This window comes from Epinephelus lanceolatus, chromosome 13 (genome assembly GCF_041903045.1).
Source record: "Epinephelus lanceolatus isolate andai-2023 chromosome 13, ASM4190304v1, whole genome shotgun sequence".
Taxonomy (NCBI): Eukaryota; Metazoa; Chordata; class Actinopteri; order Perciformes; family Serranidae; genus Epinephelus; species Epinephelus lanceolatus.
Window position 1 is genome coordinate 12,702,378 of NC_135746.1, and position 21,754 is coordinate 12,724,131.

At 41.6% G+C, this 21,754-nt stretch overlaps 1 protein-coding gene across 1 annotated transcript in view; it reads left to right on the forward strand.

The window, feature by feature from the left end:
- nbas (NBAS subunit of NRZ tethering complex) overlaps nucleotides 1–21,754 on the forward strand; it is a 290,957-nt gene that overhangs the window by 203,607 nt on the left and 65,596 nt on the right. The window contains exons 48-49 of the mRNA XM_033648658.2: nucleotides 4,664–4,753; nucleotides 7,168–7,351. Of these exons, the coding sequence (XP_033504549.2) occupies nucleotides 4,664–4,753; nucleotides 7,168–7,351 (274 nt within the window). The remainder of the gene's footprint in view (nucleotides 1–4,663; nucleotides 4,754–7,167; nucleotides 7,352–21,754) is intronic.

Genomic DNA, 21,754 nt, shown 5'->3' on the forward strand with positions numbered 1-21,754 from the left:
CACTCCTTCACAGTGCCAGCCTGTTGTCTAAATATGCCCCTTTCAGCTCCAAAAAACCAAGATGACAATGGGCAAAATTCCAAACTCAAAGCCTGAAAACCAGAGCCCACAAACCAGTTGGTGACGTCATAGTAGCTGCGTCAATTATAGTGTAAATGACCTGATGTGACTTTAGCCAGATGGCCTGACATGACTCTGACCAAATTTAGTTATGTGAGAAGAAGCAATTGTTCCCAGAATTGGTTGTCTGAATAACAGGAAACAGTAGCTTAAGTGACGGGAAGTACCGACAGTACCGACAGTAACCACCAGGCTTGTTTGTTAGACTATAACTATATCTAAGGCTTTCTCTCAAGATTTAAAGACCTTCAAATGTTCAACTCTATATCTGAGCCTCGTTAATGCTACAACACCATTATTTTATACAGTCTATGAATTTACCTTTAAATTCTACAGTCGGCTTTGCAGCTACAGTTTAGTTTTGGTGGACATCACTCGTGTTTTTCATCGGGTTATAAATCAAATGGTGTTGCATACTGGTAGAGATGTTACTTTATTTGACGGCATTGCTGGCATGATGATGTCGTAGTAGTAGTAGTAGTAGTAGTGTATGTGGTGCTTGGTGGCAGCAGAATGCTTGAATCCTGATGACAGGATTTTACTATACAGTACATCCCCTTTGACCACAGTGTGGTCAGCGATGGCAGACAGGCCCCCTGTTTGCCCTGAGTTGGTCGGAAAATGTTTAATAATAGGAGAGTTATGAAGAATATGACACCGCTGTAGGCTTGTGCACTGTGTGTTACCAAAGATACGTCCCGCTGTGACAAACCTAACGAAGGCAGGAGAAAAACCCATTTGTCAGGTTACTACATGTATTTCCCTTTTTCCTTATTGGAGTCTCTTTTAGATTCACTGTTGCACCTTGTCAAAAAACATTATCGTCTACGTGCACCTCTGTGAACCTGTCTGATAAGATTACATACATATGTGTGTAAAAATATATGTATTTTTACAACAAGTCAGATTAAGAGAATTAGCTATATCTGACTCAAAAGCGGGCTTTATAGTGTATATTCTAGAATATTGACAACCACCTGAACACACCACCTACTACCTGATCTGTGCTGGTTGTTATCTGGAAATATTGGGTATATTGGTCCACTTTGGGCTCAGAAAAACACTGTCAAAACAAATGCCTCAAGTGTTGAATTGAATCTACAGTAGCTGCCTGTGGGAGTTGGACTCACAGCATTTTATTGGTGTCTTCCTGCTACCTGCATTCAAAAGAAAGGGAGAGATGATTCAGGCCGACATGTCTGCAGAGCTGCGAGATTTTAGGGCAACGGAAAATACTTGGATGTTGTAGGACTTAAAGGAGCAGTGGGTAGGATTTCATGGTATCTAGCGATGAGGATTGCAGATTGCAACAAGCTGAAACTTCTCCCATGTGCCAAGCGTTAACTCCCGGTAAAGATTTCTTCAGTGTTCATTGTTCAGGAGGTTTTTATCAGAAGCTGAATTCTCCGAAGAGGTCCCCTCCTCCAAAATAAACAAACTGAACAAAACAGTTTCATGTTAGAAATCAGTGTTTCTCCGAGGCTGTTCGGCTCATCGTAGATGGGCCATTAGTCCAGCACCTGCTAATGGGTGCTCACCTTTTTTCTCTGATAACTTAAGATCCGCGCATTCAGGAGGTTTTAACCGAGAGCTGAATTATCCGCATAGCTCCCTTTCTCTCCTAGACAAATGGAACAGAGATCTTATTTATAACTGTGTTTCTCAGATGCTATTTGGCTTATCACGGATGGGCTGCTCGCTCAGCACCTGCTAATGTTTGCCTACCTTCTTCTCTGATCACCTCTCCTAAACAAACACACCAGGTGATTCAAATCGGTAAAAGCAGTGGATAAAGTCATTTCCTATTTTAAAAAAGTGGATTTTTCCAACACTGCTGGTCAGGGAGGGGCTGCAAATCATGGTGGCCGACGTGAAAAATGCAAACATGTGAACAACCCTATCTAGAGACAGTGTTGGTTCTGGGCCACTGCATAAACATGGCAATGCAATAGGAGCATAATGATCTACTAATCTGGATCAAGATATTGATTCAATGATCGACGATCCAGTATCATCGATGCAGACTGAAAAAATCGATCCATATTGTCATCTTTAGGATACGTTTTTATTTTGTAGGCAGATGGCGAGCAGCCGAGAGAAAGACGAAGAAGGTAACGTTATTTACTTGGGAATAAATCAGCATTTTGGATTTCGGAGAAAGTACAGGTAAACAGACAGAGCACATGGTGTATGTAAACATGGACGAGCGTCTCACTCTGCTAACTTCTTGCTTTAGCAACATTAGCTGCTCTGTTTCAACAATGTTTGGCTGAAAAAACGTACATTCAGGCTGAAATTCAACCAAGCTGTTCTGTTGGGAGATGCAGTGACTTAAACCAACAGTGAGTACGAAAAATAATAACGTTACATGTAATCTATGAAGCTATAAGTAGAGGAAAAAAGTCCACTATCAGCTTGGCTAATTTATGCAATGTAATCATGCTAAAGCTAATAATGGGTGACTAACAAAAAACAACTGTTTTGTCCATGAACCTTGACAGTTATTGTTGATTTTTCATTATTTTTAGGAAAAAGATGGTGGTTTGGGTAAAATGAAAATATTTCCTCCAGAAAGGTCTCTCTGGCAGGTAGAAGTAGACTTTACTGCACTTAAGTGGTTACAATCATTAACATTATTAATGTGTTGTTTTTTACTTTTATGGCCAAAAATATAAAAGAAAGGGGTGGCAGCTTCTTCTGTAACAGACTGTTACAGACTTAGGCAGATGATATTGTCTCATATCAATCGCAGGCCCCTAAATCACATCGAATCGAAAATCGAATTGGGGCAGACTTAGTAATATTGACAATTATCGCATCGATATGACATCATATCGTGATGAAATGATGCAGCATGGCAGACTCCTTGGACGAGGACCAGCTCCCTTTGTAGATATAAACGGCTCATTTTTAAGGTCACAAAAACACAACAGTTCTTATTGTCAGGTGATTATACACTAAATAAAATACATTTATTATATTCTGTCTCCCCCAATATATCCTCCTAAACTCTACACACTGCACCTTTAACATCCAAAAACAACAGAATGCACAGGTGTTAACTGGAGGCTTATTTTTCCAGAGTTGTTTTTTTCCACATTGTTTGTCCTTTGAACCTGGTGCGCTAACACTGACACACCAATGAGCACGGCTTCACTGACAGGGCCAGATATTATCGGGCCGTCCGATTGGCTTGATAAATGAGTGCCAATCGCCTTGATTATATTCCTGCCTCATTTCCCGCTTCTTTATGGCTGCTCAATGGCGCATGGTGCAGATAGATGGCACCTGCATTCGCACACACGCTCGCACGCCAGGAAATACTCGCGCACGTGCGCAGACACTCGCACATTGGTCGTTAAGTAGACATGTGGGCACTATCCCCGATACACACACACTCTTGCACGCTTCCCTTCTTTCTCTGATTCATTATCTTCTTATAATTAATGCAGCCTGATACAGCTGTTCCCCTCCAGATCTCACTCGGCTCCCACACCAACACACACATGAACACACTCAGCCTGTGTCCGTGCGTGACATGTGAGTGTGTGCACAGCCTTATGTATTCACTGGAGGTTTTCTTTCTCGAACGTGTCACTCTGCTCTTGCATATGAATATCCCTTAATGCATTCAAGTATGTCTGTGTATGTGTGTGTGCGGTTGTGCGTGTCCATGGTTGCAGGTCTCTCTCGCAGCATTGTGTTTGGCAGGTATGAATGAGCCGCTCTTGTTTTTGGCTCTCCCGAAGCCTTCAGTCTGGCGCAGCAGGCATACCTGAGCCTCACACTAATGGCCATCTTTTGTATCTGTCATAACCGCTCTGTGTTTGTGTGTCTTCTGAAGAGAAAATGTAAGTGGTAAAATGCAGTAAAGAAAACGCTGCGTCGTCTTTCCAGCTTTTGCCACATCATTTGTATGTGTATGTATGTGTTGTATATATGTGCGTGTGTGTGTAAGCACGAGCCCGGCAGCAAAGCAAAGTAGGGTCGAGGGAAATCACCCTTTTTTTTTCTTTCTGTCTCTGTGAAAAATAGCCCTCCTCTTGCGACATAGAGCACACACACACACACACACTGCAGCAGACCCACAGCCACACCGGGGTGTGCACTAATGACGCTGCAGAGGGATTACACATTAAAGCTCACCTACTATTATGTGACATTGAATGTGCTTTATCTGAAAAGGGAAACCTCTTTAATCAACATTTAACGTAGAATTATTTCACATTTTGGTGAGTTTCACCAACACGCAGAGCTTGTAACGACGGTGACGGGTTTTAAATGTTTTTTTTTAGCGTTGCTTCGTGTCTCCAGGACTTTAAATAATTTCATGATGGTTAATTTTTACAAAGCTGCGTTGGCTTCAAACATTTAATCGCTGCCAGACACGTTTTTAACTAACACTGTCCCTGAGAAGAGAAGCCTTTGATTCTTCTCTTTTTTCTTCTCAGTTGTTGTCCCTCTGTATTGTGCTAATTTGAAAATGTTATCCTAATTAGCGTATTATGTATGATGATTGTGGCGATGTGCTTTGTTTTTTCAGTGGAGACCCAGACGCCCTGACAAATTACCCACAACCCCTCAGGGTCCTGGAGGCCATGGTGACCGCTGTGCACAATAACGTCCAGAGTGGGTAGGTTATCTATATCCTCACACACACACACACACACACGCAAACACACAGTTTTGTCATGCATTCATCAAATGCGCTTCAAAGATGTTTCTCTTCCTCTGCTGCTCTCTCTCAGCTCTGTTCAAGGCCTGAAATTAACACCTGCTGGGAGTCAAATGCCAGTGAAATGTGTTTGGTAGTTGAATCAACAAGAGGCACCTGCCAACCTGCCTGGTAGCTTTTTTTTGTAGATGACAGCATTTGGAAAGCACCTGCTGCACCCTGGTCGGCTTTTTAGTGACCATCGGCCAAACAAATCAAAGTAAAACAAATGGATGTGTGACAAAATGACTCCTCGTTTGCTGCCTGTCAGGGTAGTTATGCATAAAGCTATTTCCTTTGAGCTTCTTTGATTTTGCTGTCTAGATCAAGGCTGCAACTAAGAATTATTTTCAACATCTAGTAATCTGTAGATTATTTTCTCGGTTAAAGCTGTAGTTGGTAAATTTAATGGAACAATTTTGTGTCATATTTGCTGAAACTGTCACTGTATCCTGACAGAAGCACATGAGATAGAAAATCATGTTGCTCTGCCTTCTCATAGTGCTTCTAGCGGCGTTTTCAAAAATTCATGCCACATGAACAACAGATCAGAGCTGTGGAGTCTCTAACACAGGTGTCACTCATGTCAATCACTGCTTACAGTCAAACTGTCAAAACTTGGCAGTGCTGATCATATATGAATCAATATTCTGTCACTAAATGGCCTATTTCTCACCTCAAATGTATTCAAAAACATATGCTAGTGTACTCTTTAATTCAATTTTATTTATAAAGCCCAATATCACAAATCACAACTGACCCTTCGCTAAGCCCCGCCCTTTGAAGGCTATATCTTCAGTAGCTAGCTAGGTAACCCTACACTTTTCACTTTTCATTTCTTTACGTTAACATTACATACACTGCTACTTGTAGCTACATGCTAACGTCAGCGAAACGTGATCTTGGTTGTGGATATTTTTAATTTCTCCCTGGTTTTGGATCATACTTCTGCTGGAACATTACCACTTGTGAAGATTTTTGTTAAAGCCACAGTGTGTAGGAGTTTCTCCCATCTAATGTTGAAATCATATATTGCATTCAAACGGATAGCGCACTCTAGCGCCTCACTGTTTCAAACGCGTATTGCAGCAACGGTAGCTGCTGTGTACCAAAAAGCTAACATTGATGAAACAGACACGCGACGTGAGTTGACAAACCCCCTCCTCACCATGCTGACTGTATTTACAACGTAGGATTGTTGGGGCGGGTGTAAATCAAAACAAACCAATCATGTCTTGTCCTTTGACGACTGCCAAGTGGCTCAACCTCACACACCTCATCCCTCTCCTCGCATGCTGGCCTGTGATTTTATTACCTTTCTTCTTCAGCAGCTCTCTCCACCTGGGAAAGGCTACCCCGATGTTGACCCTCATTTTTTGAATTTGCCGGTCACGTCGCCTTCTTGATTCCCTTTTGTGCTTTCTTGGCAACGAGGATTCCGTCTCCTGTGATGTTGCATATGCATGATCCTGCATTATGCTCAAAGAGTGGGACTTTGTTATGCTGCAGTGGTGCCGGGGTAGTAGTGAAGCGCCTTTTGCTCCTCTTCTTCGACTTCTCAGTCACGCAGCGCTGGCCTGGCTCTCAGCGAAAACACCGAAGGCAGGGCTGTATGGTGGATGTATTCTCAAGATGGCGAAATGTTATGGAACCCCCCAGGCGACTTACCCGCACAATGTACAAACAAATCCGCCTTTTACGAGAATAAGTCCGATTATTGGTGGAGCTAATAATACACCAATGATGACATATTTATGAATGCAGACATCGATTTTTGCCAGTAAACAACTGAAAATGCTACACACTGTCCCTTTAAGGAACTTTTATTTCTTATTTTTCAGTCAGAGCAGAATGGGTGTTTTTGGCAGGCGTTAAAGTTTGTTTGTAACCAGACCGAGACCTTCTTGAAGAGGTGGTCTTGGTCTGGTTGTTTTGATGCCCACTTGAGTGTGATTGCTGTGTTCACACCTGCCCAAATGAACCGCACTTAGGGGGCAAACAAACTTGAGTTTGATTGAACCAAACCGAACAGGGCAGGTGGGAAAGCACCCCAAGACAGAGGATGAATACAGGTTTCCAGCACAGACAGTATGAGGAAAATTAAGTGTTTTGTGAACATTAAACCATGTAAACACGTTTTGGTACAAACCCAAAATACAAGTATGAACCAGAAAATATGGAATAAAAGGTCCTCTTTAAGTTAAACTTCTAGCTACTCAATAACTTCCACTCTTTTTCAAAGAACCTCTACCCTTTACCTCTCTATCTCTGTCTCTTTATCTCTGCCTCACTCAGCCTGTCTGACTGCTGTCCCCCTCTTTGTCCGCTCTCAGTGACAACACCGTGACATCAGACGACCTCCTGGCTTGGTTGCATCCATTCTGTGGTGACGCCGCGCTCCCCGTGCAGCCTCGGATCGACGTGCTGCAGATCCTGGAGAGCAACTTCAGCCTCCAAGACAGCGACGTTCGTCTCCTGCTGCTTTACAGGACTCAGGCAGTTCTCAAAGACAGAGAGGTAACGTACACACACACACGCACTCACACACGCACACAGCCGTGACTCATCGTCCCCCTCACTTTCAGGCGGTGGATTTCAGAGTGGTCGAGTATACATTACTTGAGAACTTTAATCCCAAGCACTCTGAAAACATAACACTGGTACTTGACGTGAAGGAGGCTACAGATGTCTGGATTTTTCTTTTCTTTTTCTCCAAGGTCATAACATCAAATGCTGGGCCGTAAATTTTGAGAAGGTACTAGAAATTGATGGGATGGAGGGAAGAGATAAGTGGAAGGAGAGCAGGGTAGAAATGGGGCAGTGAATACGTTAAGAGGAAAGATAAATTACTCACTCATCCCTTCTTGAAACATGTGAATGTTGACATATATATTCCCATTATGGGCTGTGAGCTATAAACACAGTGGTGTGCTGCTGAAGGGATCAGTGAGATGTAGTTAATGTTTGTTTATTGCTGTTGCTGCTAAAGCTGATGCTAACACTGCTGTTTAAAGAGCTGAGATCATGATGGTGGTTTATTTGAACCATAAATGACTGATGCTCTCTGTTTAAATCTTCATCAAAGAGTAATATTAGTTTTCAGAATACAATTCACTAATGCTTTTTCATGATTGCTCCTAACAGACTTTTCTGAAAGTGTTTCAGTTGTCACAATTGTCAAAGACCTTTGTCTATTAATAGAGTCTGTAAAGGCAAGACAAATATGTGATCTTGGAAAATTGGATTCAGTGGCAGTTTTGCATTTTAATTTGAGTATGCATATGTCAGTCAGGGTTCCCGGGCATCCTTGAAATCCTTGGAAGTATTTGAATTTCAGGAAAAAGTGTTTTCCTTTTTAACCAATCGCATTAGCCATTAGCTCGCCTTACAAGCAAATTTAACAGAGCTGATTGCTTATGGTACAAATCTAGTCCTTCTAAAAGATGATTTATTATTTTGTTACAACTTAAACAGACACTAACGCATTCAGTGAACATTTGACATAGTTCAGTATTAATTTTTGCTCTTTAAAGTGAATGAACATGATGTTTCCCAACTCATGCTCTGCTTCTCTGCCTTAACAGCACAGTTTACAGATGCTGATTTATTAAATCTGAGTTCTGCTGAGTGAAACTTGAAGCCAAATTTAGTTGAGGACTTCAGTAATACAGTAAGTAATGGTAAAATAAATAACTTTAGGCATTCATATTTGATATGATATGAAAGAAATTGAGCATAGCATTACTTCAGGCAGGACAAGATGTCAGGCTCAGCTCACATTCCAGCTGATCTCAAACAGCTCAATCAGCTGATGGAGCGGCTGATTGATGGAAGGGAGTTGATAGATCACATGATTCCTTTCTATGCAACCAATTGGTGAATCTCATTCAGGGCGCCCTATTTAAACTGCTCTGGCTGCCTACTGTTGCTGCTTCCTCTGCAAGCCGCCTCCACCCCAGCTCCTCCTTTTCATGCTGTGTCTGACTTGTCAATGTCATTTCTGTGTGTCATTGATGCTGCTCTGTTCTGTTCCTGGGGGGTCTTTGCTGCTGCTCTCCCTGCCTTAGGCTTTCCATGTAGGTGCATGGAAGGGCAGAGAGGTGTGCTTTATCTTCCTTAAGGCTTTGCATGCAGGCACATGGAAGGGCAGAGAGGTGTGCTCTCTTCGCCTTACGCTGGAATTCCACTGGATGCGTGTTCATTGCGGAACGGCTGCGCTGGTTATCTGGTGCTCCGCTGCATGCTCCGCCGTCCGTCAACACCCACTGGCTGCGTTTGCTGTGCGGAGCAGTGCAGCTCCGCCGGACAGCGGGAGTCATGAGGACCCACAAGATCTCGCAAATTCACGCATAATCACGCTATATAACAAGATGTAGTTTCTATAAACAGAACCACAAAATCAGAGGAGTAGTAGGAAGACATCTCGGTACACCTCCATGATTAACATCTCCTCGTCCATGGTGTTCACAGGGTGAAATGACGTCTGAAAACCTCTGACCTGTTGACTTCAGGTCTGCCTCTGCCCATTATCTAGTTTTCAAGGTGTAGTGCAGGGAAATATGATCCGCCGTGAACACTGTGTATTTTATTTTGAAAATTAACCAGATGTTTTATTTTGTTTCTGTGCACGACTTCCTGCCCCACACAATCTGCTCCGTGCTGAATTGCTGTGTTGTGCTCCAGCGTCCGTATCTGTTGCGGAGGGCTCCGGACTGCCGCAGCTGTGACGGAGCCGGAACGCAGCATAGCCGCAGCTGCAGCCGGTGGAAGCACACACATTGACTATAATTGAAACGCATCGGCTCTGCTGCCGTTCCGGAGCGCAAATGCAACCAACACACATCTGGTGGAATTTGGGGGTTAGGCTTTCCACATAGGTGCGTGGAAGAGGCTTTCTGTGTAGGCGTGAGGAAGGGCAGAGAGGCCCCAGAACAGAGCCATACCGCCAAATATAAAACTGCAAATGGAAATAAAGTTTTCTTAATTTAAAGTTTTCTCGACTTAAACAAGATAGATAATATCCAAGTACTGGGTGAGTTTGTCTTAGTTTGATATTCTCTCAGTTTGCCTCTGCTTCTCCAGTTCGATGTTGTAATGGGTTGGGTAACTTACTAACTCATGGTGTTTACTGTACTGCTCCCTGTAGCTATACCTTTAAAATGGCACCTCAGTGGCGTCACATACAATCCACACATGTGACACACAAAGACTGATCAGAAACTGTGTGAACATGTTTCTTTCCTGAGTGTAGCTGGATATAAGGATACTCTACTGTAGGAGGTTATTCACAAGTGTAAGCGCCCAGATCCAAAATCTTTCAGCCTCATTACTGGAGATGAATATGTTCATTTATTTATGTAAATACAAAACCAACACATGCCAACACAGAAATGTGTGTAAGCATTCCTAAATCTTCTGTACATTTACAGTAGTGTTTAGCATGTCTGGGTTCAGGCATGCTGGGTGTTTTCACATGTGTATGTGCGGCTCTGCCTGCACACACACACACACACACACACACACACACACACCCTTCCCTGGTGTTACCTACCATTGAGTGGCTAGTCATTAAGTTTCCTGACTGACTAATTAATGGCCCGAGTTGGTCAATTAATGTGTAAATGTATGCGTGCAGCCGTGAGCCATTGTCAGCGCAGGTAGACAGGTGTGTGGGCCTGTACTCTTTAACTAATTGGGTGCACTCCCGACATTTGGCAGGCTCTGACGAGGCGCACACACACTCACACACACACGTGCGCTCTTAAGGGAGTGTACATTCAGGGATCAGTTAATTAATCTTGTTAAAGATGAATCAACTTCATCTGAAATGAGTCTCTTTGCTCTTACAGCGAGACCCGTTTCAGATGAAGTGCCACTTTCTCTTGTTTCTCCCCAAGGCGACCGAAAGGCCCTTTAAAAGTGTGAGCAGGGTTTCTGTAGCCAAATGTCATTTCATTTGGATTATTCTACGTTTTTGTTGGTGGGAAAGATTTTTCATATCCACACGTGTGCTCAAACTCAAATTTCAAATCCATGACCAAACACGTCGGACTAAACATGCACTCACTCTTTTTTATTTATTGCATTTCGCCTTCTAATTGGAGCGACACTTAATTGTCTCTGCTGGCTGTTGCCCCGCTGAAAGCAGTGGCACAGTAATCATGTTGGCTAGGCTGGTAGCCACCCGTAAGCAGCACTGGCACATGGTGGTGCCCTGAGGCCATGCCTGAGACGTGGTGGTGCCCCTGTCTGACCTCATCACGTCGACTTAGAAGCATAAAGAGAAAGAGACAGAGGAGGAGAGAGGAGTGAAGTCAGACTCTGACAGGAGGAGGGAAGGGAGGAAGGAAGGGAATTGGTATTCTTCCCTGTCTGTCCTCTACGGTCCCTCAACTAATCAGCACAATTCCCTTCTAACTGTGTCCCAATGGCTACCAGAGAGAGGCACACACACACACACGTATAAACCACTGTATCCATCTTCCACTGCACGCTCAGCCCTCCTGTGCAGCACACACACACACACACACACACACACAGACACAGACAGTACACACTCATTCACCAACACACAGACGGACTGCCTGCTGTGATTTCCATGACAACTGCGCTGTCAGGCCTCAGTTTGTGAGTGAAACTGATACCAGTAGTATGTTTAAGTTAGAGTTTCTCTCATCTCTTATCTCTTCTTTTTCCGCTGTTGTCTGTTTGCTGTTCTGACAAAGGCGTCTGATTAGTGCTGTCGTCTGTGATCAAAGGCAGCTGCAGAGTAGCTATATGCACCCCCCCACCCACCCCCCCCCACACACACACACACACACACACACACACACACTCACACACCATACACTCCGAAATGTACAACTTGCCATGCATTAAGATGCACGTACATGCACACACACTGTATATACCCACTGTCTTCATGTCTAAATTCAGGAGATGTAACCGAACAAGGTTGAAGAAAACGTCACTTTGATCTTAGAAATTAATCTCTCATCTTCTCCTTCTCCCTCCGTATGTCTCCCTCTCTCTGATGTGCAAAGTCTACCTCTCTTGTTTTCCTTTGCTGGTTCTCTTTCCTCAGTATCAACAATGCTAAAATGTCATTAATGGATCAGAAGAGAAAAAAAACACACGTTTACAGAGTCCTCCGGGACCTCGGCAGTCATTAATTTTATTTTTATTATTTATTTTTGTGGCAAATTAAGAAACAGGAAACTAATATTTCAAAAGTTTTTTGGGGAAACAGTAATTCTAATAAAGAATAAGAGTTAATTAATTAGAGAGCAGATTAGAGGGGACGAAACTACAGGTTGTCTTTTTGAAAGTTTCTAATGGATCAAGTCATTATTCAGAATCAAAATTGCTGTCATTTGTCTTTTTTAATATGGTACAAATCAGCCTTGTTAATTGTCATTGATAAATGACAGACATTACGCTGGGCTTGCATTATATTCATCTTTTTTTCTTCCATTGAAAACAGGCAAAAGATTGATGTAGAAATGTGGATATTACTTAAAGTACAACAAGGGGGCTAAAGTAAGTAATTAGTTGTGGGCTCTGAAATGACAGATTATGAATATTAAGTCTTTTGGGGGGAAATGGTGGGATACAGCCAGGGATGCAAATTAGTGGTGGGCGATATATTGATTATACTAAATATATCATGGCTTGTTGTATTATTATTTTAAAATCAGTCAGTTTTTAAAGCCAGTGGCACAAACGTCCCACACACTCCCCTGTCCATCCAGACCACCCTCTCCTGGGCGATAGTGTGTATCTGCAGGGCTCCAGACCACCAACATAAAGCACCAGCGTGGCATGCAAATATTAGTTATATATTTATATACAAACTGGAGAGCTGTTCATTTGTTCCCCGCTCACAGTGAATAAACCTTCACGTTTACTGGCCCGCTGTAAAGGTTTAACCTTTCACCAACTGCTAACATCTAACTGTTGACAGGAGGTTTTAAGATCACTGCAGGAACATCAACACCTCTGACCTGAGACCCGCCGGGTGCCTCACATTAAAAGCACCCGTGGTTCGGCTTTGATTTTATTATAGCAATAGTTTCTATATCTATATAATGACAGAACTTTATTTAACTACATTATAACAGTACATCATTTAACTTTACTAAAACTGTATTTTAATTAACTTAATTATAACAGTGCTTTATTAAACTTTATTGCAACAGTACGTGGTTCAACTTTATTATAACAGTATGTTTTTAAACTTAATTGCAGTAGTACTTTATTTAACTATTTTAACAGTATTTAACTTTAAAAAAAACACTGAATGTAACTTTATTATAACAGTACATTATTTAACTTTATTAAAACAGTTTTTTATTAACTTTATCATAACAGTACATATTTAACTTTATTGCAACAGTGCTTAATGTGCATTTATTGTAACAGTACCTTATTTTACTTTATTGCAACAGTGCTTTATTTACCTTTATGTAACAGTGCTTTATTAAAATTTGATTCAACAGTATTTTCCAAAACTTTACTATAACAGTAGTTATGCAACTTAATTAACAATACTTTATTCAACTTTACTTTAACAGTTCTTAGTTTAACTTTATTATAACACCACTTAGTTTAAATTTATTACAACAGTACTTTATGTAACATTATTATAACAGTACTTCATTTAACTTTATTGGAACAGTACGTTATGTAACATTATTATAACAGTACTTCATTTAACTTTATTGGAACAGTACTTTATGTAACATTATTATAACAGTACTTTATGTAACTTTATTGTAACGGTACTTTATGTAACTTTAATGTAACAGTACTTTATTAGACTTAATTGCAATATTTGGTTTAACATTATTACAACAGTACTTTATGTAACTTTATTGGAACAATACTTTATGTAACTTTAATGTAACAGTACTTTATTAGACTTAATTGCAATACTTGGTTTAACTTTATTGCAGCAGTACTTTATGTAACTTTATTGGAACAGTACTTTATGTAACTTTAATGTAACAGTACTTTATTAGACCTAATTGCAATAATTGGTTTAACATTATTACAACAGTGCTTTATGTAACTTTATTATAACAGTACTTTATTAGACTTAATTGCAATACTTGGTTTAACTTTATTACAACAGTACTTTATGTAACTTTAATGTAACCGTACTTTATGTAACTTTATTGTAACAGTACTTTATGTAACTTTAATGTAACAGTACTTTATTAGACTTACTTGCAATACTTGGTTTAACATTATTACAACAGTACTTTATGTAACTTAATAATTACAGAACTTAATTTAACCTCATTATGACAGTACTGTGACTTTATTTCAACAGTACTTTATTTACCTTTATTGTAACAGTACTTTATTCAGAAGTTTAGTAGTCTACAGTAGGTAAGGCTATAGCACAATATAGCCTAGAAAATATTCACTAATATAAATAAGCCATATTGCCCAGCCCTAATTTAATGATTACCTCGGGGTGGTGTTGGTCTGCTGTGACGTTGTTCCATCACAATTGAGTCTGACTTCATTCACCCTGCAGAAGTGACCTGAGCATGACTGCTGACCATCTGGCAGATGGAACAAACAGAAAGACAATTAAACCAAAATACAACAGGATTAGTTTTGTTGGCAAAAGGCGATATGACTTACAGTACTACTACTGATATGGATTTATTAACATTAGCTCAGACTGTGACTCCTTTGGTTGGAGACCTTCCAGGCAGTTGGCAGCTTGTCAGACCAGAATGAGCAGAAGCAAATAGGGTCAACTGAAAAAATTCTATAAGCCAAGACAAGAACATATTTTTATCTGTCATTGCAGAGAAAGAAAATTATTTTTTCAATCACTGATTTATTTTTAAATTCCTCTCAGACATCAGTTTTGTGTCTCTGCTCAGAGGCACTTAAAGGAATCATAGACATTTGGGAAAAGTCACTTATTTGATGTGTTGCCAAGAGTTAGATGAGAAGATTCTCTCTATGCTAAATATAATGCTACAGCTTAGCTTAGCACCAGTGGTGGAACATAACTAAGCACTTGTACTCAAGTACTGCACTGAAGTACAATTTTGAGGTACTTGTACTTGAGTATCATTTGAGTATCATTTTCCGCTACTTTATATATCTTTAATAATATAATATATCTATAATAAGAGCCGTTCTAAATAATGACCACTTTTATTTTGGGTACTGTTAGTACATTTTGCTGGTAACACTTTTGGACTTTTTGTACATTTGTACATTTTCGATATAGGATTTTTACTTGTAATGGAGTATTATGACACTATGGTATTTCTACTTTTACTTAAGAAAAGGAACTGAGTACTTTGTCCACCACAGTTTAGCACAAAGATTGAAAACTGTAGAAAATTATAACATGGTAATAAGTGAGTTTAATACGATACAGGTAGGTAAATTTAGTTGACGTCAGACAAAGCCAGGCTAGCTGTTCTCCCTTGTTTCCCCTTGTTTCCAAACTCTGTGCTAAGCTAATCAGCTACTCGTTGTAGCCAGCCGTAAAGATATGAGAGCATTACTGATGTTCTCAGTACCACCAAGTAAAAAGTTAATAAGCATATTTCCAAAATATCAAACTATTTCATCAAGTCAAAGTGAAATAGCTCACAATCTGTATGCTTGGAGCTGCTATTATAACTTTGTCTGATGGGTCACAGCATGGTGCAGTGTGTACTTTATGTAAATAATACACAAAGTATAAATATGTCTGTCCCTGTTTGGTGCTGTTCATTTTTGTCTGTTAAGCTGCCAGCCGGCTCTCAGATCTCTGACAACAGGGCTCGCAGCCTAGTCTAATGCCTGTGCATCAGTGTCACCAGGGACTAATTTAAACCACCTTATGTAAACCTGCAATAACAGATTTTTTGGCCACAGGGGAGCAGCTGAGATGAGCTGTAAACACAATGCTGACATATCATCACAGTTTAAGTTGATATGTTTAAAGGTGTTAGCAAACAGTTGCTTATATTTTCACATCCGCCATGTACAAAGCAACATTAGCATTCATATGGAGTCATCTACCTGTCAAGTAGTCACTCTCCTTTTAGCTCTTTCTTTGGTCTAACTCCTGAGGAATATATCTGGTTCTATAGCAGCTAAATGCTCTACTGTGGTCACCAGCTAGTTGCTAACATTGTTTGCCTCCATTTGGTGCTGAGCATGTAGTATACAATATTTTTTTTTATTTTTAAAAGCTGTCTGCTGCAGCTGACAATGACACAGTAAGACCATGACTGAACCAAAACATTCAAAGCTGCAGGACGGAATACCACACTGATGAGCTGAAAGATGATACGAAGCTCCTCAAAGCTGAGGGAAACTGCAGAGTAGGGTTACACTTACCTACTGACATGGTACTACCAATCCATCCATCCATCCAACCATCCATCATACCATCCTTTGTATCATTCATCCATCCATCATCCATCCATTGTACCATCCATCCTTTGTATCATCCATCCATCCATCCATCCATCCATCCATCCATCCATCCAACCATCCATCATACCATCCATCATACCATCCTTTGTATCATTCATCCATCCATCCATCCATCCATCCATTGTACCATCCATCCTTTGTATCATCCATCCATCCATCCATCCATCCACCATACCATCCTTTGTATTATCCATCCATCCATCCATTGTACCATCCATCCTTTGTATCATCCATCCATCCATCATCTATCCATCCATCCATCCATCCATCTATCATACCATCCATCCAACCATCCATCATACCATCCTTTGTATCATTCATCCATCCATCCATCCATCCATCCATCCATTGTACCATCCATCCTTTGTATCATCCATCCATCCATCCATCCATCTATCATACCATCCATCATACTACCAGTCCATCCATTGTACCATCCATCCTTTGTACCATCCATCCATCCATCCATCCATCATACCATCATACCATCCTTTGTATCATTCATCCATCCATCCATCCATCCTTTGTATCATTCATCCATCCATCCATTGTACCATCCATTCATCTATCATACCATCCATCATACTACCCATCCATCCATTGTACCATCCATCCTTTGTATCATCCATCCATCCATCCATCCATCCATCATACCATCATACCATCCTTTGTATCATTCATCCATCCATCCATCCATCCATCCATCCATCCTTTGTATCATTCATCCATCCATCCATTGTACCATCCATTCATCTATCATACCATCCATCATACTACCCATCCATCCATTGTACCAATCCATCCATTGTACCATCCATCCATCCATCCATCCATCCATCCATCCATCCACCCATCCACCCATCCATCATACCATTAAACCATCCATTGTACCATTCAACCATCCATCATACCATCCATCTTATTGTCCATCTATCTATCTGTACCATTCACCGTACCATCCATCCATCCATCCATAGTACCATCCATCCATCCATTGTACAGTTGCATCATCCATCCATCCATCATGCCTTCCATCCATCCATTTTACCATCCATCTATCGTACCTTGGTACCATCCATTGTACTATCGTACCATCCATAAAATATTCATATCCATCCATAACCCTGTGAGGAGACTGGATGGTGGTCACAGTGTTTCTGCAATATTGCTGTTGGGTCAGGACAGCATTACGAATGTTACCCACTGAATGAGCATTGCAGTAAACTAAAGAGTAGCAAAGTTGACCTCTAGCTCGACATGCATAACCGGTCAAAAATCTTCCCTGCAGTTAACTGGTAATCCTTTAACTCTTGATCAGTAAGGAAGCAGAGGATTTTCTACATACAAAGTAATGGTAAGTGTCGGACCTGAACTGGAAAGAGGCATGAGGATGTCCAGACAGAATCTGAATTCAGGGTACAGTATCTGTAATTATCAGAGCTGATTTGGCTCAAAGGTTATCGGTTCTCCAGCTGTCTTTGTTCGCCAGTCTCCTGATAACCCAGTTGCCTGTGTTTCAAGGCTGAATTGTGTATTCCTACAGATGTGATTCACTTGCTGTGTAATCCTGCATCCTTGCCTCATTGCCTTGTGCGCACACCTCTTTGACAGTACGTCAAGAAATCCTCAGATCCTCACAGTCTGTTAGGATCTGAAAAGTCTTGTATTCTTTTCACATTGGCTGTCCAAGCCTCCTCCTCCCCTCCGCCTGCCTGCATCTGCTGCCTGAATGTTTTTCTCTTTGCATCCTCATCCATATACAGTGGCATTTTTGTATAATACACCCAAACACACATGCAGTCCAGCGTGCCGGCCTTGTGATAGGACCAGACAGATGCTATTATGATTGATGTTGTTTAGCCCAGTGGTGTCCGGAGCGGGTCAGGCCGGGCCGTGTCAGTGGAAAGGCCACTGCATGATTCACAGCCTCTGCCTCGCACACACCCAGCGATGATAGATCAGAGGGAAACAGAGAAAAGGAATTAGAGAGGAGAGGGAAATAATGATGGACCAGAGACATACACGGAAAGAGAGGAAGATTCAGAGATGATATTGAAACAGAAAAAGAGAATAGGCCACTTACCATTCCGATACATTATCCTTTCTCCCTCCCACAGCATCCCAACACACCGCTCAGGCACAGACACACACAGAGTCGCCTAAAAAGGGAGGTATTAATGAGCCCAATTGAAATGCTGACATTTAGGTAGTGGGGAGGAGGTGGGGAGGATGATACGGGAGCAAAGGAAGGGTGGATGTGAGAGGTGAAGCCGGGGATAGATTTTGTGCCTTCATTTTGAATGATTAGTCATAATAGCAGGGCGCCCAAATGTCACCACTGTCACAATTGGAGGGTCTGTTTTGTCTGTGTGTGTGAGTTTGGCCTTTATGCCACTAATAACAATATACTTGTGGTCATTTGTTTATGGCATTTCACAGACAAAGAGGTGGCAACTACTTATACTGCATGTGTGCATACATACTTGTGAAAGGGTAACTGAAGTATTTTTCAACCTTGACCCTTTTTTCCATGTTTTTGTGTCTAACTGACTAACGGGAACAATATTTTTTTTTAAAGTGGACCAGTATTGAGAATGACCACTGCAGATGGCCAGTAGCAAAACAGGCTGCAATTTAACCACTTGGGGCACGTTTGCACCATCAAATTAAGTCCACTTAAAGTGCTTAGTTTTGTCACTGACAGGCTCAGATTTTTATTTTAAGTGTCTGGCGACGTTATGGAAATGATCCCTACAGAGATAGGCCCTTTTGTTTGAGAGTGAGATACTTTGAGTTTAAGTAGAAACAGCCCTGAAATCGCCATCACCAAGGCCACCAGACTCCATACAACATACACTCACTGGCCACTTTATTAGGTACACCTGTTCAACTGCTTGTTAACGCAAATAGCTAATCAGCCAATCACATGGCAGCAACTCAGTGCATTTAGGCATGTAGACATGGTCAAGACAACCTGCTGAAGGGTTCAAACTGAGCATCAGAATGTGGAAGAAAGGTGATTTAAGTGACTTGGAATGTGGCATGGTTGTTGATGCCAGATGGGCTGGTCTGTCAGAAACTGCTGATCTACTGGGATTTTCACACACAACCATCTCTAGGGTTTACAGAGGATGGTCCCGAAAAGAGAAAATATCCAGTGAGCTGCAGTTCTCTGGGTGAAAATGCCTTGTTGATGCCAGAGGCCAGAGGAGAATAGCCAGACTGGTTCAAGATGATAGAAAGGCAACAGTAACTCAAATAACCACTGGTTACAACCAAGGTCTGCAGAAGACCATCTCTGAACCAACAACACGTCCAACCTTGAAGCAGATGGGCTACAGCAGCAGAAGACCACACCAGGTGCCACTCCTGTCAGCTAACAACAGGAAACTGAGGCTACAGTTCACACAGGCTCACCAAAACTGGACAATAGAAGATTGGAAAAACGTTGCCTGGTCTGATGAGTCTGGATTTCTGCTGCCACATTCAGATGGTAGGGTCAGAATTTGGTGTAAACAACATGGAAGCATGGATCCATCCTGCCTTGTATCAACGGTTCAGGCTGGTGGTGGTGTAATGGTGTGGGGGAGATTTTCTTGGCACACTTTGGGCCCCTTAGTACCACCTGAGCATGGTTTAAACACCACAGCCTACCTGAGTATTGTTGCTGACCGTGTCCATCCCTTTATGACCACAGTGTACCCATCTTCTGATGGCTACTTCCAGCAGGATAATGCACCATGTCACAAAGCTCAAATCATCTCAAACTGGTTTCTTGAACATGACAATGAGTTCACTGTACTCCAATGGCCTCCACAGTCACCAGATCTCAATCCAATAGAGCACCTTTGGGATGTGGTGGAACGGGGGATTCACATCATGGATGTGCAGCTGACAAATCTGCACCTTGTTGAATATATGACACTAAGAATTAAGGCAGTTCTGTGGGCAAAACGGGATTTGACCCCATACTAGCAAGGTGTACCTAATAAAGTAAAACAAGAACTTCAAGTTGACATAAAGTTAAGGTGACAATGCATAAATGCCCTGTGGTTACATAGCAGCGGCTGTCAGCTGCAGCAGTCTTAATCACACAGGACCAGTTTCAAAAATTGCAGTACCCATGAAAAGTGGCAAAATAGGGTCCACATTGAAAAACACCAGAGTTACCCTATGAAATATTGCCTTCAAAGCTGTAGCCATGATGTTTTAATGAGAATATAGTAATTCTTATGCTAAATCCCATGGCAGTGCTAGCATTAATGACCACATAAGGGTTGTAACACACACACATAACTACACACACAGTGATAGAAGAGGGAGAGCGTAGCCCTGCCTTTGCATCAAGGTCTTCACACCTGTGCGCGCTCCAAATGTTGCAGGGCATAGGGGAAGGTTACAAGGAAAAATCACCCTGTGTGTGCGTGTGTGCATGAAAAGTCATCATCTAAGATCATCAACAGTGATAGCTGATCCATGCTACAAGTTCCTCTCCCCTCCCGTCAATGTCATGGATCATTTGCTGTGACACCCTGTTTTGGTGCTGTGCTGTTTGGCCTTGCAGTGCGCCGTCTATCTGATATGGATGAACTGAGCAGGCTGTGTAGTTGCACTCAGCTGTCAGCTTCCAGTCTGCAGCTACACAGCCTCCAGATCCCACCCCCACCCCCCCCCGACTCAGCTCTTACTTGACTTTCCAGAAGCACGTTTTCATTTCTTTTCGATTCACCTTTAAAACTGCCCTGTGCTTTTTTTGTCTCTTGTGATTGCATGAAATTTTTGTTGAAGGTTTGATTAGATCGAGATTGAGATTTTGAGTTTGACAAACACATCCAATTTATTCTCAGAGACGTGGACTTTTTCTTGCCCACTTTGGATTTTTATGCCTGTGTGCCTGCGACCGCAGTAGCTGGAGGCATTACGTTCTTTCTGTCAATGCGTCCATCTTCGTTCTTGTGAACCTAATATCTCAAGAAGGCCTTTAGAGAATTTCCTCAAATTTGGCACAAACGTCCACCTCTACTTAAGAATGAACTGATTAGATTTTAGTGGTCAAAGGTCAAGGTCACTGTGACCTCAGAAAACATGTTTCTGGCCGCAGCCCAGTAACTCATGTGCTATATATGACCAAATTTCACACAAATGTCTAATAAAACAAAGTAAAATGATGAAGCAATGACATTTAATATCCTTATATATCCAACACTAACTCAGGAACAGAAGGAGAGACATTTGGTCAGATACTGAATTGGTGACAATAATCTTGGCTATCCACCTTGAAACTGTGCTGACTGTATGGACCTTCTGTGCTGCTGCGTTGAAGATGTTTGTGAAGCATCCACATTTTAGTATTTGTTGCTTCTTGGCAATCCACATTTGAGGCATGGTCTACTGCCACAGCTATATAGGTGTCTTTAAAGACATGGAGATATACTGCAACTTGACTCCTTGACTCGG